A 21,076-nucleotide genomic window follows, 5' to 3' on the forward strand; every position below is an offset into this window, starting at 1 on the left:
ACATGTTCATAGTGAAGGATTGCTGCATGCGTGAGAACTTCCATTTGTTCGCCGGTGAGAACATCTCGGTGCAGTCGTCGCCATACTTTTATGGGGACCCTCTAATGACCGGTTATGCTTTAAAACAAACAATACATCCAGTCTCATCGCACGTGCCGACAAAAACCAATGGCACTGAAGCACTTTACGACTGTACGGACGAGGTACTAGAGCCCATGTGTTGTTTCCATGAGCGATTCATACCCGGAGAGGGCAACTGTGTGCCAGTCAGAGGCATGTGGAGACTGCACAGGTATTGGGGTCATAGTGAGCGGCTAAAAGACTGACAATGATTTAGTGGCGAGTGTACTCCTCCTCCGAATTATTGAGCGTTAGCGCTTTAGAGTACGTAAAACAGCGCATTGAATTAAATTTTCTGTGCGGAGCAGGGGCAAACTTCGGCAACAGTGGCTACCAGAGAGGTATGGTTGCATTTCAGGACCGCACTCAGGTGGTAGCAGTTGGTTTTGAACAGGTAAGAAGGTACTGATTGGATTGATGTAGCGCGTTTGAGATAACTCAAGGTAAACCAGCGAGCATAAACTTTTGGCACGTGTCTTGAGCTTGTTGCGGTAGGGCTCTGGCATTAGAGTAACGAGGTCGGTGGACCCGTTTCTCTCAGATGCGTAGTGGTAGCCTAGACTCAGGTTTTGATTCGAGCTGGGAGGTAGACCCTGAACGCAGTTCCTTGAAACTGTGATTCAGAGTGATATGGCACCTTGTGACATGCATAGGCGATCTTTACCTTTGAGGAACCTGAATGGGTCACCAGTAAGCTGCTTGATGTAAATAGGCCTTGCAAATGTTGGGCGTAGCGTTCACTTCCTGAACGCACTTCTCCAATGTCTGAAACCAGGTCTGAGAACCCAGAAGACATACTCCCATTCAGATAACCAATACAATACAGAGTTACATAAAACAATCAGCCGTTACTTATTCTTATAGACCCTTGAGCGGTGGGTCTGAAATGTCAGTCAACTAGGGTGCATTCAGGATACTGGCAAAATCCTGAAGCCTCAAACACGCGCACCACCCTCAAATAAGGGAAACACACACAAACCAATACAATCGAATTATGAATGCAGTCTATTAAACTATTTCTGGGGATGACTGCTACGCATCACCAAGAATACGAAATAGAGCATTACTCTTACCCTACATTAATGAGCCCGACTAGGATATGGAATGCGTGGATCACTACAAACGCTGGCACGAATGATCCCCTCGCAACTGGACTTGTGACTTGAAGGGAGCTCAGAACCGACCCGTCCACAACCGACCGGCGGACCCTAATCCCGTTGGGTACAAGCACTAACCCATTTTTCGGGCTGCTCGGTCGACTTGCGCGGTAGGGGGTTAAATAAACTCTGCTGTACTATCGCTAACTATTTGCAAATGACATCTTACTGATTTGTTCTTCTTCATGTTATTCCATGTTCTTCGGGCAATGATGTGACTTGAGTATACTGAATGCTGCCGTCGACACCTTCCTGGGTTGATCTTCCCATCTTCAAGACGTCATGTCTTTGTGTAATCACGTGGCGACGCCAGGAGAAAACCTCACTCAGTCTCGTGTCATGAGTGCAAATCCAGCACATCCAAACACTTTGATATATTATACGGATGGCTTCTTGCCGTACCAGAGTTCGTAAGGTGCAACTTCACTAGCAGAACTCTGCTTAATCAGATGACCGAGCTTTTCGTTCTTCACACTTGTCGCTTTGAAGGCGTGCAATTTCAGGATCAAATTGATTGAACTGTGTCTGAAGCGTGTCAACCTCTGTGTTGAAGTGATTCTTAACTGCATTGCGGGATTATTCATTTAAATCAGACTTCCGCTGCACTCCGTAGAGATAGATAAATCGCGAGTAAAACATAAGAAGCAGGGGTCACCACTTAGGCTAGGGTAAGACAAGGGACCATTGATATCAGAATGAACCTTTTAGGAGGTAATTTTGAGCGGCCGACATTGCTATTGAAGGGAGCACTGGATTCATTAGCAAAAATAGACGAGGACAGAAGTGTTGTGCGATCACGGGTGTACCCTTTCTGGTCCCACTTGAGTCCTAGACATGGCCAGCATCACACGGAAGTTAGGATGACCGAGACGTTTGTGCCACAGTAAAGAAGTCGGGTCCATACCTGTAGTGGTCACAAGGGCATTGGCGGATCTGTTTTCCGCAGCAGCCAATATTACGAGCGTGCTGGATGGCATCTTGAATGACGTTTTGGTCTTCACTTGAAACAAGTCTATCTCCGCGTCAAGTTAGACCTGTAGTTTGTAGTCCATTCCCACGAAGAACGTGTAGGGATGCAGCCGAAGACAAGGCCAATGCCCAGTTTTAGGACTTGTGCAATAGACAGCAGGATGAACTTTGTAACGGGGCTAGAGGTACTTGGGTGTCTCGTGAGGGAAAACGGCGTACACCCTGACCCGGGAAAGGTCAGAGTGATCAATGAATGACCTACGCCTTCAAACGTAAATGAACTGTAGAAAAGCGGCGTGGTGCACCAATTGAAGCTGTGTGATGCTATTATAATGGATCGTCTCAAATTTTACTCCACTACGTGTACGCTATATCCAGTTGTGTTGACACCTACTACGATGGGCTGTCGATGGCGCCCGTAGTGCACACAGCACACACTATACGATACTACCCGTACACGCACACGAAATAAATACTGGAATATTGCATGACAAGATATATTAATAACGACTACGCTATGTAAGGGGGGTGGCACTTGAAGATTAATTGATGGTGTTTACATACTGCCACCACACGAACAACCCCCGCATCAGCTGTAATTAGTGTGCTCCGCGTTTCTAAATACTAACTAACAGAAAGTGGTGTCTGCAAATTGATATGATGTTTGTACTGCCTACAATTTAAACAACAGCAACGCTGAAGTCGTTACGTGTACTGCTGGTGGCACGATGGGGGAGAGTGGTAGCCAGCTTGACAATTGGAAAATGAATAAAGAATGCATGCAAGCCAGAGCTAACTGACTGCCTGGAGCGCAACCAGAAAGAGAGCTCGAGGCCGCCACGCCTTAGAGGCCGGCGGAGGCTCTAGACTCCAGGAGCTAAAATAGGTCAGGTGGTTAAAGACAGCTGCCGATGCCGACAAGGTCATAAGAAGTCGTTAGCCAAAGAAGTTAAGTGACAGCAATGTACCTCACTGAGAAAACGAAAACAAAAATAGAGCTGAATTGAGATGGTTGGAGGCGGTGGACGGATCCTTGCCAACCTGACATTGCTTGGACCGACCGAGCCGAGGGCAAGCTCTACATATAACGTACCAGTGAGACCGCTTGGCTATATTTGCAAACAGTATTACAGACAACGACAGTGAAATCCGTACCCCCTGAAGTGGGGCAAGTATAAAAAAAAAATAAGGCAGCCAATTTAAAGTATTTTAATCCAATCAGCGGGCTAGATAATTAATGGACAGCACGTCAATCTGTCCCCCCCACTCGTGCATTTCGCCATTGCGGGGCGAGCCATCATGGCTCCTAAAGCATCTTACACAGTCAAGAAAAAGCGTGAAGCTTTAGAAAGCGTCCGTCGTATTGGCTGCAAGCCCACGGCTCGCAAGTTTGACATCCCGTTGACAACACTGCACGATTGGAGAAGGCAAGCGAAGGATATATCCAACTTCGAGGGGCCGCAGACAAACAAGACACTAAAAGGACAGGGGGCAAAGAGCATCATACCTTTCGCACATGACATGGTGACCTACATGAAGGATGTGCGTAGGTAACGCAAAATAGTATGGCTTAAGTAATTTGCTAATAGTACTAACACATTATTTGTAAAGTATTTGTGCACAGGAAAGATGATAGAGTATATAAAACAAGAGCATTACGCTTGGTTAGATATTTATCTAGCATCGAAGTCAAGTGACGAAAGACGTGTGAATGCACTGATGCGCTTGTGTCAGCGGTTTGCACAGCGATAAGCATCAATTATTTTCGAATATTTAATAACTTATTCTGACAAATTTGGTTTATTAACTTTTGTTTAGACACGGGTTTTCAACGCAAAAGCGCTGTGTTGTTCGTAGTTTCGAAAAAGCTATTCCGAGATATCCTGTTGTCCAAGTATAGAATAAAAATACATTCTTTTTTACCAATCATAAATCGCAAATGACTTAGGGGTACGGATTTCTTTGTCCAGTTGTCCCGTCTAATTTGTATGGCGGATATAATTCAGTGGGGGTACGGATTTCGTCGTTGTCTGTATTATAGCAGTGCAGTTATAAAACTTTTAAATATTTAAAAATAAGTACTTGAAGTGATGGATAGCATTGAACTGCTACAAAAGTATTCATAACCCTACTCGCAAACAAACCATGCCCATAACGCCCGCGTAGCCTGGGTGCCCAGAGCTCTAGTAACATTCATAATAAAACTTCGAACTCCTCCCGACCCGGTAAACAAGCAAGGTCAATTCCCGCGATCAATTGTCCTCCCAGCCCAAAGCATTGCCTCTAGTTGTGTAGAGATTTTGAAGGCCAACTGAGGGCTAATGGAGAGGAGGCAAACCGTATGCGTTCTAGACTATGAGTGGCTCAGTGTTTAGGTACATGTAGTAGTGGCAAATGGGTCTGCAGCAGTGCCTCAATGGGCTACTGCTACATGTACGCGGTTGCTCTGCCAGCGGTTGGTGGGCTTCGCAGTTGCGCCACGAAGGAGGACGAGCACTGCTCGTCGAGCAAACCAGCATGATTACACTGTAGAGACTCTCTACTACATGTAGAGAGTACAACTGTATGTACAAGCTTTGTAGTCGAATACCACTCCGTTCAGGAACACCTCTCAGCAGTATCGGCGGCGATGGATCTTTTTGCGGACACCTACTTCCCAGACTTTTCCATCTGCTTTTACGGCAACCAGAGGAAATACAGTGTACAGAGGTCTCTCTCAATAAACGTCGGATGGTCATCAAATTGATTTCGAAGGGATATAGAGATGTGCAAGCGGATATGTACGGGCTTATGTTGTATCAATGATCAGAAATATCGGGATATTGAAACGACGAGGTGCGCTTATTGAGAGAGAGACCTCTGTACCTGCCAGTGTGTGATTACTCTCTGGGTATGTATCAATTGAATAGCCTTCGTAAATGCGGTGATTAAGATAAGACACCCAAGTGAAATGAAAAAATACGCCTCTGCCCGAATGGAGAAGATCTACGCAAAACCACACTCGTTTTCATGGGCACTGTCGTCCAAGGACTTTTTGGACTGTATTACTGCTCCTCTCTGCGTTGCTGTCGGAAGTAAGTTCATTTCTTGGTATCAGCTAGGGTATCATCACGTGATTGCGTCAATTCACTCTCCTCTGCTCCTACATGTACATGTACTCTGTTCCACGATCACGGAACGGATCCTAGGATAGATCTATTTTTCAGGTTCTGTGGTAGATCTATCCCAAGATGTGACGCGATCGTGCGACATCGGCTGCGCATAAAGCTTCATGCATTGCCAACCAAGTCTCACTTCATAAATCACCTTCCAGTACTCAAACTCTCTCGTACCCGAGCGACATTAGCCCGAGACCATGCGTTTGAGTTCCATCCTGCTCGTCGCGGCAGCTGTCTTCCTCGTTAGATGCGACGCTGTGTCGACTGCCACCAAGTCGGAGCAGAACACACTCTCTGCTGTGACTGCCCCAATGAAGAACGCAAGATTGCTGAGAACCACCGAGATGGAGAAAGATGATGATCTCGATTCAGAAGATGAAGAGAGGCTGGGCTTCAGCTCCATCGCGAAATGGTTCAATCCAGCAGAAAAGGTTGTTGCGGCGGCGGCGGCAAAAAAGCTTCAGCCACAGCAGGTGGCTAAGTTAAGCAAGCTCGACGACGTGAAACCCAGTTACCTGAACAACCCACTCCTGAAACCAGAAGGGGAGGTGTTGAAGAAGGCACAAAAATTTGAGGCCCAGCTGATGGCTCAACTGAGCAAGACGGATAAAGCTCTCTTAGAGAAAATCAAACAGACGCCGGGTGCCGCAGAAAGAATCAGCCGTTGGAAACAGGCTGACTGGAATCCGATCGACCTGGCAAAGCTCATCAAGACGAGTAACCCAAGTCTCTTCAAACCGAATGCGCCGGAGAAACAGGCCTGGGACATATACGCAGGGATGGTTCTGAGGAGGGACTTTAGTGTGAAGTGAGGGCAGGGGATGATTCAGAGGTCCTACGTTAATTTTTGATTGTTTGCAATATACAATGACTTCCACGGGATTTCTTACTTCGTGGGGTTCCTTCTGTAGGAACACCACATGGGACTAAATCTGGCGAGGATGACGAGGGAATCTACACATTATACTTCAGCTCACAATTGGTAATTGGGCGCGCTCTGAGCTGAAGTATTTGATCATGAAGTACACTAATAACCCGAACAATGCAGAGCGATAGCTACACTCCCGATTGCCCATGCCACAATGACCGCAAGAACAAGTCGTAGTGCAGATCCAGGTTTGGCTATAGTTGTTATTTCTGTCGGGGGTTGCACGCAAAGACTCCAGGGTGGAGATCCAAGAAGACATTGCGCAGCCGCGATGGCCGAGGACAAGGAATTGCGAGAGACGGTTCGTGCGGCTTTCGCCTGCTATGACGAAGACAGCAGTGGGTGGATTGATGCAGGAGAGCTGCGTCATCTCGTGGCGGATTTAGGCGGCGTTCTCACAGAAAGAGATTTCCGGAAAGCGCTTCACGTGCTAGACCGTGATGACAACGGCGTGATCGACAGGGACGAGTTTAGTGAGTGGTGGGCAGGCCAAACAGGAAGCCATGAAGCTGCAGGAGAAGTCGAAAAGACGTTAGCGCGGCTGAAGGACCTTGGACGCCAGCGGTTCCGTGTCGACATCCATACGGCGTGCTGGAGCGGCTTCGAGGACGTGGTAGCAAGACTCGTAGAGGATGGTGGCGAATTAATAAGTGAGAAGGACGCGTCCGAATATGGTGTACGTTCAACGCTGGGGTGGTTCGAATGGGAGTCAAGAGATAATGTTCTGACGATTATATTGCTACAATTCCAGAACTCCAACTCTCCACTGCACTACGCAGCCTACCAAGGACACACGGCGATAAGTGACATCCTCGTCAGTGACTCCTTAGTGATCCGCGTTTCCTGGTGGTAGTAGTTTACTCATAAACTGGGTACGCATGCCTCTGCAGATTAAGCGGGGAGCGAGCTTGAACAGCACGAATGGGTCCGGTTGTACGCCGATATTTTTTGCAGCACAGCAAGGACATGTGGAGGTGGTCAAACTGCTACTACAGGTGCCTCATTGGTGGATGAATACCTTGTCTCTGGGTTTATCCGTGCTCACTCCTGTTAATGTACCCGCCAAAACAGAATGGAGCAGAGCTGCGGATAGCAGAGAGCAAGGTATTGCCTATTGCCCTCGTCAACCAGCTAAGGTGGAAGTACTGTACTCACTTTGCTTGGTGTCAGCATGGTTTGACGCCGGTTGACGTATGCACTACGCCTGATATCATGGAGCTTTTTAGAAATCTGTCTGGAAAGCGTACGCGCTTCTTACTTTTTCCGGTTGGTGTCAATTGAATGGTCATCTAAGCAGCATGTTTACGGTGCTACAGCTCCGTCGACTCCGCTAGCACCGACCCTGGAGGCCATGTCAGACACGGAGTTGAAGATTACATGGTACCGCATGACCTTGGATCCTCTGGCCAAGAAATGTGACTAAGCGGGTGTTGCTGAACGTTCATGTAGGTCGCCACCAAGACCTAACCTGGACGAGGTTGTTCCAGTGTCAGGATACAAGATCAAGCTTTCTTCGCCCGCAGGACCGCAAAAGATTGCTCTGGCAGTTGCGTTCCCAACCGAAACTTTGATTGGGGGACTAAGTCCCGATTCCGAGTACGTCGCGGAAATATGCGCCATCAACCTGCATGGAATGAGTGAGTTTAGCGCTGAATCCCAACCTGCCAAGACACGAAGAGGTAAGTTTACGCAGTATGCAACGTTGAGTATCATTTTGTTTTGATATATTATGTCCACACTGCAGCAAAACCCTCAGCACCAGTGTTATCTGTCACTGATGTCGGGCCGACCGAGTTCACCGTGATGTGGGCTCTAGCGGACAGCGACCGCCACCCTCGTATTTCCTGCGTTATTATTTACCTGTCGTCTCCGGAGCCTGACGGATCTTGCCACTGGGAATCAATTGTCAAAACTGACAACCACAGTATCAAGTACGTACAGATCAACGTAGAATTGCTGCTCCGTTGACTCGGCTGTCTGATAAGCCCCATCTTTCTTTGGAAATTAATCCACGCTAAGCTCGACGACAGTGGAGAAGTTGCTATCTGACCACCGATATAAGCTCCGAGCTGCTGTAATCGGTGACGACGGGCAGCAGACACTTTCCGACGCGATAGCGGTTAGAACAGCTGGCAAGTCAATGGCGAAGCGTAGCGCTTCCAGTGCAGTGGTGGGTGCGGTCAACGCTATGCGAGTTTTCGGTATGTGCCATCAAACTTTCAATCTGCGCGTAGGATCGATATGTAACAGTCACTGCTGTAGGATCTAGCAAGATGGAGACCAACGACAGCAAGGAGATCGACGGATAAAGCAGTGCACTACAGACCGCAAGGTCAATCTGAAGAAAGTTGTGCATATGCACCGACTTTTATAGGGAATCGATCCTCCGATAATATACTCTGATTAGAACCCTTTAGAGTGCTCTCATCAACGGTTAGCTCTGAGCTCAGCAGAAGTGCACAGAAGCAGTGTACGTACACGCACCCGAGCGTCAACATTGACCGGTCCGTTCGTGTTGACGGCGCAAGACCCCTACTTCACGTGCACAGCAGCAAGAGACTTTCATCTGCAAGTTGGATAGCAGGAATCGGTTGATAACGATGATGTTCATCGCTAGCAAGAGAGTTCTATTGCTAACGAGGATGCCTCAGGTCGATGCGGAAAGTTCGAGTTCTGCAAGGACAGATATCATCAATCCGGGAAGTTCCACCATAACCGTTGTCAACACATCAGTATTCAAGTTTATGCCCAACCGAACCACCCAGGAGAGGGATTAACCATTTACGCGTCATTCTCGAAGCTTTAAATCGTCTCAACCCCAGTACCCACTCAGGAAACCCGTCCATGTCTACCACGTCGTTGTCATCACGGATTAACACATGAATCCCTCAGGCTCAACGCTGGAATAGCGGCAGCGCTAATGGACAGTGGCTCGAGCAGCTCTTGCTTGCTGGAGCCCAATCAAGGAGCACCAGATCACCAATATCCACACTCAGTTTAAGGACTCATCATCACTCCGTTCGCTGTACATCCTGACTCCACAGGTAGCGAATAATCTCTCGCTGCTGTCCGCCATCCGACTGCAGATAGTCGCTCTGTGCTGTCCGGTCCTTCATCAAGTACGTCAGGGCGCTACCAAACCGAATCAGGTACGGCTCAATATCAGCGCTCCACATTTTGTCGTCCCAGGGCACCTTGGTCGTCTTCGTCTGCGCCTCCTCGGCGTGCAAATGCTCCACCAGCTCACCCTCCTGCCCGTCTAGAATGTACAGGTACGTCTGCAGCTGTGCAATGTCATATTTCGGCAATGGCGTGATGAACCTCTTCAACCTGTTCTTAACCTCAATGACCTTCCCGTCCGCGCGTCCGTCGATCTTTCCGCCCACCAGAACGTCAAAACTCCCCACCGTCGCGACTTTTTTCTTGGAAAACACGAGGTTCCGCTCGTTTACGATCACTTTTCTCTTTTCCTGGTACTGTTCAATGCCCGCCGTCTCCTGTTTCACACCGAACCCTTTGTGCATTGTGGACGTCACGAAGTGCACCACTTCGGCCTTGACAGCGGCCGGAGTAGCGGACGGCAATGATTGCTCCACTTTAGCTTGCGCCTGGGCCACCTGTTGGATGTTTTCAGCCTGTGCAGCTTCCTGGATGAGCTCGTGAATGGCGGGAGCGGCCCCCAAGTCCTGGACCACGGCCTGCATCTTCTCCTCGGGACTGGGCAGCGCTAGCGAGAGACGCTCCTGCAGCTGGGAGACCTGGCGCGGGTTGGTGCGGCGCCAGACGTCCAGGAACACGTCCTCGATCTTGCGGTACGGGTTCAACGCGCTGATGACGGGCACCTCGCTCGCGAAGATCATGATGTTGCGCCCCAAGGCGCGCCGGCCGCCCATTGTGATATTTGCAATAATGCAAATTGTGTGGACCACGTTGGATAAAATGTAAAATACGTTCCTATGGGAGAAAATGTGTTGACTGAGGATACCGAATTGGGCGATAGACTGCGAATATTCGAGCCAGAGTGACAGATGACTCATTCTGAACAGTAAAGCTCACGTCAAAACCACAGCATCTTCTACAGTATGAGCGCCGTGTCAAACATGACGACGGACCTCCATGCAACGGACTTCGTGGGCGAGATGCCTCCGTGTGAGGTGGAGCTGGGCGCGTTGCTCAGGGACTTGTTCGAGGAGCCCGCGGTGCACAAGAAGGCCAAGCATCGCGAGGAGATGGTCGAGTTCCGGCTAAACAAGAAGCAGAAACAGAAGAATCTGGTGGCAGAGCACCGCAGACTAGAGAAGGAGATGAAGGCGCTGGTGGCGGGTGCGAGAGCAGCAGCCGCGCGTAGTGGGGGCGCAACAGACGCGCTGCGAGAACTGGCGGTGGAGAGAGAGGGGCTGCAGAAGCAGAACTTGGCACTGCGGGAGGAGATTCTGCGGCATGAGAAGTTTAAGAAGGCGCTGCTGGAAGCGAGGGACGATCCTATGGAGAATGAGGAGTCGACGCTGCTACGGAACACGGCGGACTCTGGCTGGCGCGTGCATTTCGACGGGGGGGAGGCGTCGTTCCACTTCCATCCATTCACGCGCGACGAGTTTGATGATCGAATGAAACTCTTTGACGCAGAACTGAAGAGCGGCATGGCGTCGCTCATGCTGGCTGGAACCTTTTTCGGGTGGGAGATGTATCGCGTACCGTTGGTTGCGTCCGCGGTGGATAGCAAGCGGCTGGTTGCTAGGATTCGACTCACCAAGCGCCTCAAGTGCTCTCTCAGCGTTCACCAGAAAATGTCGTACACGAAGCAGAAGGACCTAAGTCCCATGATAGTCACGCCTGTTGGATGGGGACTGCGCCAACGAGCCAGAGCTCACACTCAATTGCTACAGGAGTTTGACCAGGACTCTCTCGTGTTCGCTCATTGTATCCCCGGTCCGGAGCAGGATCTTCAATATGTGTTTCAAGTACGACGTGCTCAATGGGAGCTGCTAGACGGTAGGCGTAAGGTGGCTACAAGCTTGGTGATCACCGACTCGGAGGCCAACAGGCGCAGTCGGGACTCCGAAACCTCTCAAGACAAGGTCGAGTGGGCAACAGAAGGAGCGATCCACGTGTCGGTCACGGAAGTCGACGAAAATTCGGTCGATGTCGCGTGCAATTACTGGGCCAGTTGCGAAAACAAGTTGCATGCGGAGTATTTGATGATCCAGTGGACACAGTTTGCTGTGTGGTGGGAGCAGCTCATTGTGCCTTCCAACTTGCTTTTGAGCAAATAGTTTGTGTAGTTTGAGACCAGATCATGTAGTATACTTCCAAGTATCTGTGTGCGTCGAAGCGGCAATGAATTCCATAGTTCAACACAACCACGAACGCTGAAAGCGAAGGCAAATACAAGCACAGTAGGGTCTGACTAAACAATTCGTTGTAGGCGCCTTGATGCGCTCAATTCACGAACATGAATCCTGGTATACGGTACCTCATTGTGGTGCTGGTGTAGGGGTATCATTCAATGTGAGACTTTCATAGAAGGCACTCGTGGTGTAGTTGGGGAAAATCATGGGTGTTTATGGTATAGCTGAATCTACCTCTAGTACTGACAATATGCATCGCTATCGATCCCTTCTCTAGTTTTCGTGCGCCGCCGTGTAGTTGTAGTACACAGTGTTCTCAAACTCCGGCTCGCAGAAGGGGAACTCCACGCCGTCGTCGTCCGGGAAGAAGAGGTTCTCGCCCGACGTGTACGTCACGTAGCAGCCGAGGCAGAAGCACACGACCGTGACAATCACGGACGTGACTTTCTCCCAAATCGGCATCACGGTCCACTGCTTCTTCATCAGGAACACGATCGGCAGGATAATCGAGTGCATCGTAATGCACGACGCGCCAACGAAGTCGGACAAGTCCGCGAAGTGGTCCTTCAAGACCACTGATGCAATCACCAGTAGCACGATAATCGCGATACGCAGCATGACGTACTTGATGGCGTTCGCGCCGCGGTACTCAGCAGCTTCGGCCTCAGGCTCACCGAGGTGAACGTTTTCGTTGTCGGCAACAGAAATGAAGGATCGTTTCGAAACACGAGACTTATCCAGGTGGTCGGCGTCGTTCGGCGTGGCAGCCTCCGCGTAACTCAGCAGGTTGTTCTCGATGTCCTCGGGTGTGCGCTGGTGCATGCCCAAGAAGAAGCGCTCGGTGATGTAGAAGGCAGGGTTCAGGATAACGGAGAATGCGATGGTAATGTGCAGCTGCATGAACATGTACGCGAGCACGATGGCACCCCAGTCCGAGGAGAAGCCCAGAGTGGTCAAACCAGTGTCCTCCTGTGGGTAAATAGACCACAGCAGGTTGCCGGAAATCTGGCAGCCAACCGACGAGTACGCCGTGCTAGCAAGCACCAGGAAGCAGCACGTAGTGAAAGCCATCGTGACGAACACGACGCGGGGCATGCGGGTGGGGTCACTGTGTTGACGTTGGAGGGCCGGAATCACAATGCCAGCACCGTACGCGAGAGCCAGGTTACCGAAGGCACCAACGACTTGCTTAAAGTTGAGATCGGGGGAAGGCGCCGTCGGGTGTCCACGCATGCCGTGCATGACGACTGCGATGCCGATAACGTCCGCAACGAGCGTACCCATGCAGCCCGCGAATGCAGCGCCGGCACCTTCCTTCAGAGTCGGCACGAGGCACACGGGCAATACCGTGAGCGCCATGAGGATAGACCACGTCGTCGTGCTGAAGGCGCCAGGGTAGAGTCCGTCCAGTAGAGTGCCTCCAAGCACCAGGAACACGCAGGGCACGATCAAGCAGTTTCCCATCTGGGCAATGACAGTGAGGTAGCGACCCCACTTGCCCATGGCCCACTCGCCCAGGTCGCCGTACGTCTTGACGGACGTTGGCGCGAGCAGCATGACGCGGCAGATGGCCACCGCACCGTAGATGTTGGAGAAGGCCATGAAGGCCATAGCGACGATCGCGAGAGCTGGACCAGCACGCGAGAAGTTGCCCGGCATGCCAAGCGTACCAATGCCGTAGACGCAGCAAAAGAGATTGAAAGACGCCTTGGCATCCTCCATCGTGAAGAAGGGCTTGCCCATGGTTGTTGAGACGCTTGGGTTGGAGTGGGAAAATTCAAGACTGAGCTTTATGGTGAAGTTGTCGGAGGCTACCAGTACACTGTCAAGGTAGATCAACTGGTGGCAGCGAGGAGAACAACAACAGAGCGAGATCGCAGCCCTCTTGTTACGTTGGCTGGATTCCACATGCTTGCTTCGACTCTGCACGGGACTTACTTCGAGGCAACACTTAAAGGCATGTTTTACGAAGATTACAGCTTCTCAGTCGGAAACGATGATTGGAAGATGTGGTAAAACCTGCTATAAGTAATACCGAAAGGTCGCAGCTCTAAGACTTTATAAAAAGCGGTTGGGCATGGAGGGGCGATGCGCTGGAGCGGAAGAGTGCAATAGACGATTCTATGCCTTGCACTGAGGAGCAGGTTTAACTTGCTGCCACTTCGAGTATCTTGGAGCAAGCATCATGCCCGGACGCACAGGTTCCTCGGCTCCGTCCTTTTGCTGCACCGGTGTTTGGATGCGGGTCTTCTGGGCGAGTGTTTGGACTCATCCGGGTAGAGACCAGGGATATTAATCTCTGTCCATGCGCTAGTTGTCATATACACTTTGATGTCGACGAACTGCCCCAAAGCTTGCCCCCGACCGCGCTCAACACTCTTTCTCCAAGAAGTTTGACACACCAGACCTTCACACAGGAGTACGACCGCAAATGGTAACTGCACTCGGGCCATTATTCTGAGTCCTGGAGGCTACAAGAACACGATCAGCTCAGCGTTCGCTTGCACGGTTGTCTTCGTGACGCGCTCTTCGTCGACAGTGCTGCCGCAGACACGATTGGTGGAACAAATGGGGCAGAAAATTGTGTGTACAGTTCCGGTGCTTGGGGCAAATCTCCACTGAGACAAAAACTTATCAGTGGTGTCGGCGCCGTATTTACATCTTCGAACTGGTGGAGTACATGTAAGGTCAGACACTTTGCTCGTTTGATCACGTACGCAACCTTGTGATTGAATTGTTGTACACTCAGTAGTGTGCAAAGATTGGAAGCGTTATCAGCTACCGGTATTTGTGTCGGAGCCACAAACCATAGGCCTTTGGTTTCGCTAGAAGTGAGAGATCGTCGTGACCAGCAACGAGCTCGAGTTCAGAATGCTTTGGGTTAAGACGAACAGCTTCCAAGTCACATGAGCGAGCACCCCTCAAACTTCCGGGGCACCCATCGTCACCGACGAGTCGTCCGTGAAGACAGAAGCATCGGACCTCCACGCTTAAAGGGGTATTCTTACGGGAAATTGTAGGAGCTACGTTAGCCCCCCGGGCGGGCCTAAGTGAGACTCATGCAAGGATGATGAGCTACGTTAATGCCAGTGAATGGGGCCTCGCTGTTCCCTCCTGCTGGCGATCACGTAGATGTTGTGGAGCTTGTAGCGACACTGAAGGGAGAACTCTGGGCCTCCTTGGTGACATTCCAGTGCAACAAGAAGGAGAATCAGAAACAAATACAGGCTGAGCATCTCCGACTTGAGTAGATTCAACTGCTCGTTGGGAGTGTGAGAGTTGAGGCGGTAAGACCACTGCATGCACGACAGGCGGGCTATGGGAGCTGATTGCAGAGCGAGAAAAGCTTTGGACCAAAACTCCGCAAGAAAATCGAACGGCATGATAACTTTCAACAGGCTCTGCGGCAAACGAATGGAGATGCTCGTGAAGAAAAAGTGATGCGGATGAACACTCCTGCTGGTACGTGCATTTAGATCGAGGTGATCCCTCATTCCACTTCCATTCGTTCACACGCGACGAGTTTGAGACCGTGGAGCTTGCGAGCAGCGCGTCATCGTTGTTGATGGTTTGCAACTTCCTTGGATGGAATGCACAACGGGTGTCGTTGGTGGCCTCCCCACGAGCGGCAAGCCGATTTCGACACTCACCAATAGTATTTACTGTTCGTTGGAATGGTGTGTCGTTCAGAAAGGAAAATGCCTACAATCGTTACGCTCGTCGGATGGAGTACACAGCGTCAGCACACAACTTTGACCAGGACGCGCTCGTCTTCGCGCACATTAATAATTATCCCAGGACCAAAGAAACACCTGCACTACCTGCATATGGTTCGTCGCGAGCAATGGCAGCTTCCCGATGGCCGACGCAAGGTGCAAACATGGCTATCGCAGACACGGATGCAAACCGTGAATTCCAAGGTGACGTTGGTGGAGCACCGAGGGAGGCATGCAAATATCCCTCACGGAAGTCAACGAAACCTTTATCGATATCGTGAGCGATCGCTGGCTGTCAGAACAAGTCGCACGCAGACTATGCCATGCTCCTGTGGGCTCATTTACCGAGCTGGTGGGAGCAAACGGTGTCACCGGCAAGGCTGCTACTGTAGAAGCTTTAGTTGTGAGTATTCATCAACCTACCGTTTATAAAATATTGAGTTCACACAAAGCTGCGCCGTCGGTGTCGAGCATGAACTCACCAAGTATAATAGTTGTAGCTGGGCCTGGAATTGTAGTCTTGTAGCCTGCATCTGTTTTTGAGTTGCCTTGGCAAGATGGCTATTGTAGCCATCTTGCCGTAAAAACCTCGGCTCATCCTCGTCCAAAACACCTCTATCCATTTGTAAGCCCCCCACAACCGCACCGTCCACACTCTCTAAACTACGATTTCTCAGGACGCGCCAAACCTTGCGCTGACATTTGGCGCGAGTGGGCAGGAAGCCTCCAGACTGAGACTGAGTGCGCCCTACGTAGCGGCCATGGCGGAGGACAAGGTGACGGTCAAGCACGAGGTCCAGACGGAGGTCAAGACGGAGTCCGGGGCCGCGGCCTCCTCCAACGCGCCGCGCTTGAACGCGCAGATGTTCTTCCGGCGGCTCAAGAGCCTCTATAGCTCGTGGAAGGTAGGACGCGCTGTACTCTCTCTTTTTTTCTTACGTGGAACTTAACATGCTATGATAACTGTTACTTGTTAAATAACCAGGAGCGCAAGGACGACGCCGTGTGGGGCGGCGTGGACTCGTTCTGCGTGCTCGCGGGCCGCGCGCAGCAGGAGGAGTCTGGCTACCGCAAGTCGGCGGTGCTGCAGATCTTCCTCCTGGGCTTCCTGGAGTTCCCGGAGACGCTCATGGTGTTCACACCTGCGAAACTTTATGTGCTTACGGGTGGCAAGAAATATACGATGTTGGAGGCCGTGGCCAAAGAGAACGCGTCCTCGGACATCAAGCTGGAGCTGCTCAAGCGCAACAAGGCAGACGGCAATCAGGCCAATTTTAAGGTGCTCACGGACGCCATCAAGCAGAGCGGCGCCAAGGTGGGCGTGCTGAGCAAGGAAAATCCGCTGGGGGAGCTCGTGGCTAGCTTCAAGAAGGCGCTGGAGGCTACGGACGCCGAGCAGGTGGACGTGGCCAAGGGCATCGAGACGGTGCTCACGGTCAAGGAGAGCGATGAGCTCGAGAACATCCGCTGGGCCGGCGCGCTGTCCAGCAAAGTGTTCAAGCTCAAGTTCATGGAGGACATGGAGCAGATCATCGACGACGAGAAGAGCATCAGCCACGAGAAGATCTCGATGGGCATTGAGGATGTGTTTGACAACCCGTCCAAGATCAAGGTGACCATTGACCCCGTGGACATTGAGCCGTGCTACCCGCCCATTGTGCAGTCGGGAGGCAAGTACGACCTTAAGCCCAGCGCGCAGAGCAACAAGGACACGATGAAGTACGACGTGATCATTTGCTCGCTTGGTGCCAGGTACAAGGGATACTGCTCGAACGTGGGTCGCACGTTCTTTATTGACCCCACGAGTTCGATGGAGAAGTCGTACGAGCTGCTGCGCGAGGCGCACGACTTGTGCGTGAAGGAGCTGCAGCCCGGCAAGGTCGTGGGCAAGGTCGTGGAAAAGGTGCGCAAGTTCGTTCAGTCCAGGAACTCGACGCTTTTCGCCAAGCTCACCAAGAACCTCGGCTTCGGTATCGGACTCGAGTTCCGCGAGTCGTGCAACTTGCTGACGACGAAGAACCAGACGGTGATTAAGGAAGGCATGGCGTTCAACGTGGCCTTCGGCTTCAACGACATCCCGATCCCGGAGTCGCAGCGCAAAAAGAAAAAACTGGACAACTACGCCGTATTCCTTGCCGACACGGTGGTCGTGCTGGAAAGCGAAACGAAGTACTACACGAAGGTGCCGAAGGCGTGGAGCAAGGTGAGGTATGACATTGATGACGACAACGATGTGGAGGAGGTGAAGACATCGAAGAAAAAGAAGTCGAGCAAGGGCGATAGCTCTGTCCATGGTTCTGTGGACACCTCGATCTCTGGTACCCGCAATCAGGTACTGCAGTCGCGCCTCCGTGACCAGCAGCGACAGTTGGAAGGCAAGGAAACGGACCAGGAACGTCGTGATCGTCACCAGGCTGAATTGATGCGCAAGAAGCGAGAGGAAGCTATGCGGCGACTGGAGGAGCAGAATAACGACAAATCTGATGACCCGAAGAAGGAGAAGAGCATTAAGGCCTATACGGGTCCCCAGAACTACCCTTCGGAGCTGCGCGAGCGCCAGGTGATGGTGGATATGCGCGCTGAGGCTGTTATTCTTCCTATCAACGGCGTACCAGTGCCGTTTCACATCTCGACTATCAAGAACGTGAGCAAATCCGAGGAAGACAAGGCAACGTATCTGCGTATTAACTTCTACGTGCCTGGTACGTCTTTGGGACGTGATGTGCTTCCGGCCATGGCGAATGCGATCACAAAATTCCCGAACAAAATGTTCATCAAGGAGCTCGGTTTCCGCTCCTCTGACGCACACAACCTTAACAACCAGTTCCGTCTGATCAAGGAGCTCCAGAAGCGTGTGAAGCAGCGCGAGCAGCGAGAGCAGGAAGAGTCCGATCTGGTCGTGCAGGAGGACTTGATCTTGACTCGCGACCGTCGTGTACCACGCCTGATTGATCTATCGGCTCGGCCGCACTTGACGGGCCGTAAGACTCACGGTACACTGGAAGCACACTCAAACGGAGTGCGTTTCACAACGAACAAGAACCAAAAGCTTGACATTTTGTACGCGAACGTCAAGCACGCAATCTTCCAGCCTTGCGACAAGGAGCTCGTGGTGCTGATTCACTTCCACCTGAAGAACCATATCATGATTGGCAAGAAGAAACAGAAGGACGTGCAGTTCTACACGGAGGTGATTGAGGGCTCACAGACGCTGGACAACCGGCGGCGGTCGATGTACGACCCCGATGAGCTGGATGAGGAAAACCGCGAGCGTGCGCTACGTGAGAAGTTGAACACCACTTTCAAGGAATTTTGTCACAAAATGGAGAGCGTGTCGGAGAGGCATGGCAAGCCGGTGGTGTTCGACATTCCGTACCGTGAGCTCGGCTTCATGGGCACCCCGTTCAAGGAGATGGTGCTGCTGCAGCCTTCTGTGCACTGCCTTGTCAGTCTGACGGATATGCCGTTCTTCATTATCTCGCTGGACGAGGTGGAGCACGTCCACTTCGAACGTGTGATGTTCTCGTCGAAGAACTTCGATGTCGTGTTCGTTTTCAAAAACTTCGATATCATGCCCACGCGCATCAGTGCCGTCTCCATGGGCGAACTGGAGCGTATCAAGGAGTGGCTGGACGACATTGATATTTGCTTCACCACGGGTACTGCCAACTTGAACTGGAAGAGTATCATGTCCACGATCAAGAGCGACCACCGCTTTTACCTGGACACGGACGATGATGGTGTGCCGAAGCCTGCAGGCTGGGAGTTCCTCAAGGTGCGTTGGCTGTTTGCTTTGAGGTTGAAAGCGAGGGAAGAGTGTTGCTCATATTGCTTTGATGTGTGAGTAGATGGAAGGCTCAGACGACGAAGACGAAGATGAAGAGGAAGCTGGAGACAGCAACTACTCCGGCGCTTCCGATGAGGACGAGGAAGAGAGTGAATCGAGCGACTCGGACGGCTCGGACTGGGAGTCCATCGTGGATGAGGATTCATCTTCCGAGGGGGTGTCTGAGGATGACGACGCACCGTCCTGGGACGAGCTGGAGAAGGAGGCGCAGGCGTCCGACCGCATGCGCAACGAGAAGCGCGGCCCCGATGACGAGGACGAAGAGTACCGCCGTTCGTCCAAGAAGAAGAAATCACGTCACCAGTGAGCGCAGACTGCTGCAGGGTGCTAACACGCGCGTCTTGCTCAAGCTTTCGTAAACATACGTGACAAATACTACATTGTGAACGCACTGCCTGGTTGCCAGTCTTCGTGCCTCGCAGTTCCCCCAATATAAGTACTACAGTATCTACTACTGTGACTCGAGTTCCCCAATACTAACTACAGCTTTGTGCAGTTTACAGATGCACTTCCTGGCCGAAGGGATGCAGCAGCATATGAAAGCATGCAAACAACTCAAATGCTTGCATGGATAGAAGAGTAGATTTCACGTTTCCACCGAGATCATTCTGTCTCTCCCACTTATTGTCGCCAATAATGGCATCCCGCAAATCTATTGTCATGTGTCGCACACAACCCCTTCAAACCCGCTCACTATCTCCTCTTCCGGGGCCGAGCAATTGAGCGATAAACCAGGGCTCTTCGCCATGCAGCTGCAGACGCTGGCGTACGCCGTCTCGGGCGCCTTCACGCTGCTGGCCATCGTGCTGAGCGGGTGGCTCATCTGGACGCACCTGCTGTACAACCCGTCGGCGGGCATCCGCAAGCACGTGATCCGTATCCTGCTCATGGTCCCCATCTACGCGCTCACGTCCTACATGGCGCTGGTCTTCAACGAGTCCAAGCTTCTCTTCGAGACGGTGCGCGACCTGTACGAGGCCTTCGCGCTCTACTCGTTCCACTGCTTCCTCGTCGAATACCTGGGCGGCCAGTCGGTGCTGGCCAGCACCATGCGCTCCAAACCGCAGATGACGCACGTCTTCCCCTTCTGCTGCGTGCAGCCCTGGTCCATGGGGGGCAAGTTCCTGCGCCAGACGACCATCGGCATCCTGCAGTACATCCCCATCAAGCTGCTCATGTCCATCGTCATGCTTATCACGAGTCTGGCGGGCGTCTACGGAGAGGGCGAGCTCATGAACCCCTTGGTGAGCTACGGCTACGTGTGTTTGATCCTCAGTGTGTCCCAGACGTGGGCGCTCTACTGTCTGCTCATCTTCTTCCACGGAGCCCACGAGGAGCTGCAGCCCATGCGGCCGTGGCCCAAGTTCTTGGCCATCAAGGCTATTATCTTCTTTACCTACTGGCAGTCGGTCATGATCAGCATGCTGGTGAGTGTGGGCGTCATCTCGGAGAAGTGGCATATTGGGTGTCCGGACTGCTGGGACGCGCAGAAAATCGCCTCGGCGCTCAACGACTTTGTCATTTGTGTGGAGATGCTGGGCTTTGCCGTCGCGCACCACTACGCGTTCGCAATTGAGGACTTTTTGTCGCCCTCGGGCACGGCCGGGGTCAGTGTGGCGTCCTCGAACGTCAAGGCGCCGCTGCTGGCGAATTTCATGGACGCCATCAACGTCACGGACGTGTCGACCGACCTCAAGAACTCGCGGAATGAGATCCTGACCAAGAAGCAGGCGCTGGCCGCCAAGTTCGAGCGCTTCAACTCCTCGTCACCTGGCGGCGGCATGTTTTGAAGCGCTCACTCCAGCACTTGGGACTTACAAGCGACAAGGGAGA

At 51.8% G+C, this 21,076-nt stretch overlaps 6 protein-coding genes across 6 annotated transcripts; 5 read left to right on the forward strand and 1 right to left on the reverse strand.

Moving 5' to 3' along the window:
• Positions 1 to 5,601: 5,601 nt before the first annotated feature.
• KRP23_5496 (uncharacterized protein) lies at positions 5,602 to 6,509 on the forward strand (the record flags this gene model as incomplete). The annotated part of the gene is made up of 3 exons (XM_067890567.1): positions 5,602 to 6,205; positions 6,316 to 6,386; positions 6,453 to 6,509. The coding sequence occupies 3 exons, from the start codon at positions 5,602 to 5,604 to the stop codon at positions 6,507 to 6,509; spliced, it is 732 nt and encodes a 243-aa protein (XP_067747104.1).
• Positions 6,510 to 6,603: 94 nt separating this feature from the next.
• On the forward strand, positions 6,604 to 8,641 carry KRP23_5497 (Protein HOS4; the record flags this gene model as incomplete). The annotated part of the gene is made up of 10 exons (XM_067890568.1): positions 6,604 to 7,008; positions 7,084 to 7,146; positions 7,223 to 7,327; positions 7,404 to 7,436; positions 7,503 to 7,575; positions 7,649 to 7,712; positions 7,782 to 8,011; positions 8,077 to 8,263; positions 8,352 to 8,533; positions 8,595 to 8,641. 10 exons carry the CDS (start codon positions 6,604 to 6,606, stop codon positions 8,639 to 8,641), a joined length of 1,389 nt encoding a protein of 462 aa, XP_067747105.1.
• A 702-nt stretch (positions 8,642 to 9,343) lies between these two features.
• KRP23_5498 (uncharacterized protein) lies at positions 9,344 to 10,225 on the reverse strand (the record flags this gene model as incomplete). Its single annotated transcript, XM_067890570.1, has 1 exon — positions 9,344 to 10,225. The coding sequence occupies one exon, from the start codon at positions 10,223 to 10,225 to the stop codon at positions 9,344 to 9,346; it is 882 nt and encodes a 293-aa protein (XP_067747106.1).
• A 189-nt stretch (positions 10,226 to 10,414) lies between these two features.
• On the forward strand, positions 10,415 to 11,605 carry KRP23_5499 (uncharacterized protein; the record flags this gene model as incomplete). Its single annotated transcript, XM_067890571.1, has 1 exon — positions 10,415 to 11,605. The coding sequence occupies one exon, from the start codon at positions 10,415 to 10,417 to the stop codon at positions 11,603 to 11,605; it is 1,191 nt and encodes a 396-aa protein (XP_067747107.1).
• A 4,552-nt stretch (positions 11,606 to 16,157) lies between these two features.
• Positions 16,158 to 19,550, forward strand: KRP23_5500 (FACT complex subunit spt16; the record flags this gene model as incomplete). The annotated part of the gene is made up of 3 exons (XM_067890572.1): positions 16,158 to 16,301; positions 16,382 to 19,171; positions 19,245 to 19,550. 3 exons carry the CDS (start codon positions 16,158 to 16,160, stop codon positions 19,548 to 19,550), a joined length of 3,240 nt encoding a protein of 1,079 aa, XP_067747108.1.
• Positions 19,551 to 19,989: 439 nt separating this feature from the next.
• On the forward strand, positions 19,990 to 21,033 carry KRP23_5501 (Transmembrane protein 184C; the record flags this gene model as incomplete). The annotated part of the gene is made up of 1 exon (XM_067890573.1): positions 19,990 to 21,033. The coding sequence occupies one exon, from the start codon at positions 19,990 to 19,992 to the stop codon at positions 21,031 to 21,033; it is 1,044 nt and encodes a 347-aa protein (XP_067747109.1).
• Positions 21,034 to 21,076: the final 43 nt, after the last annotated feature.

Source organism: Phytophthora ramorum (assembly GCF_020800215.1).
Source record: "Phytophthora ramorum isolate Pr-102 chromosome Unknown Phyram_PR-102_s0004, whole genome shotgun sequence".
Lineage (NCBI taxonomy): Eukaryota > Oomycota > Peronosporomycetes > Peronosporales > Peronosporaceae > Phytophthora > Phytophthora ramorum.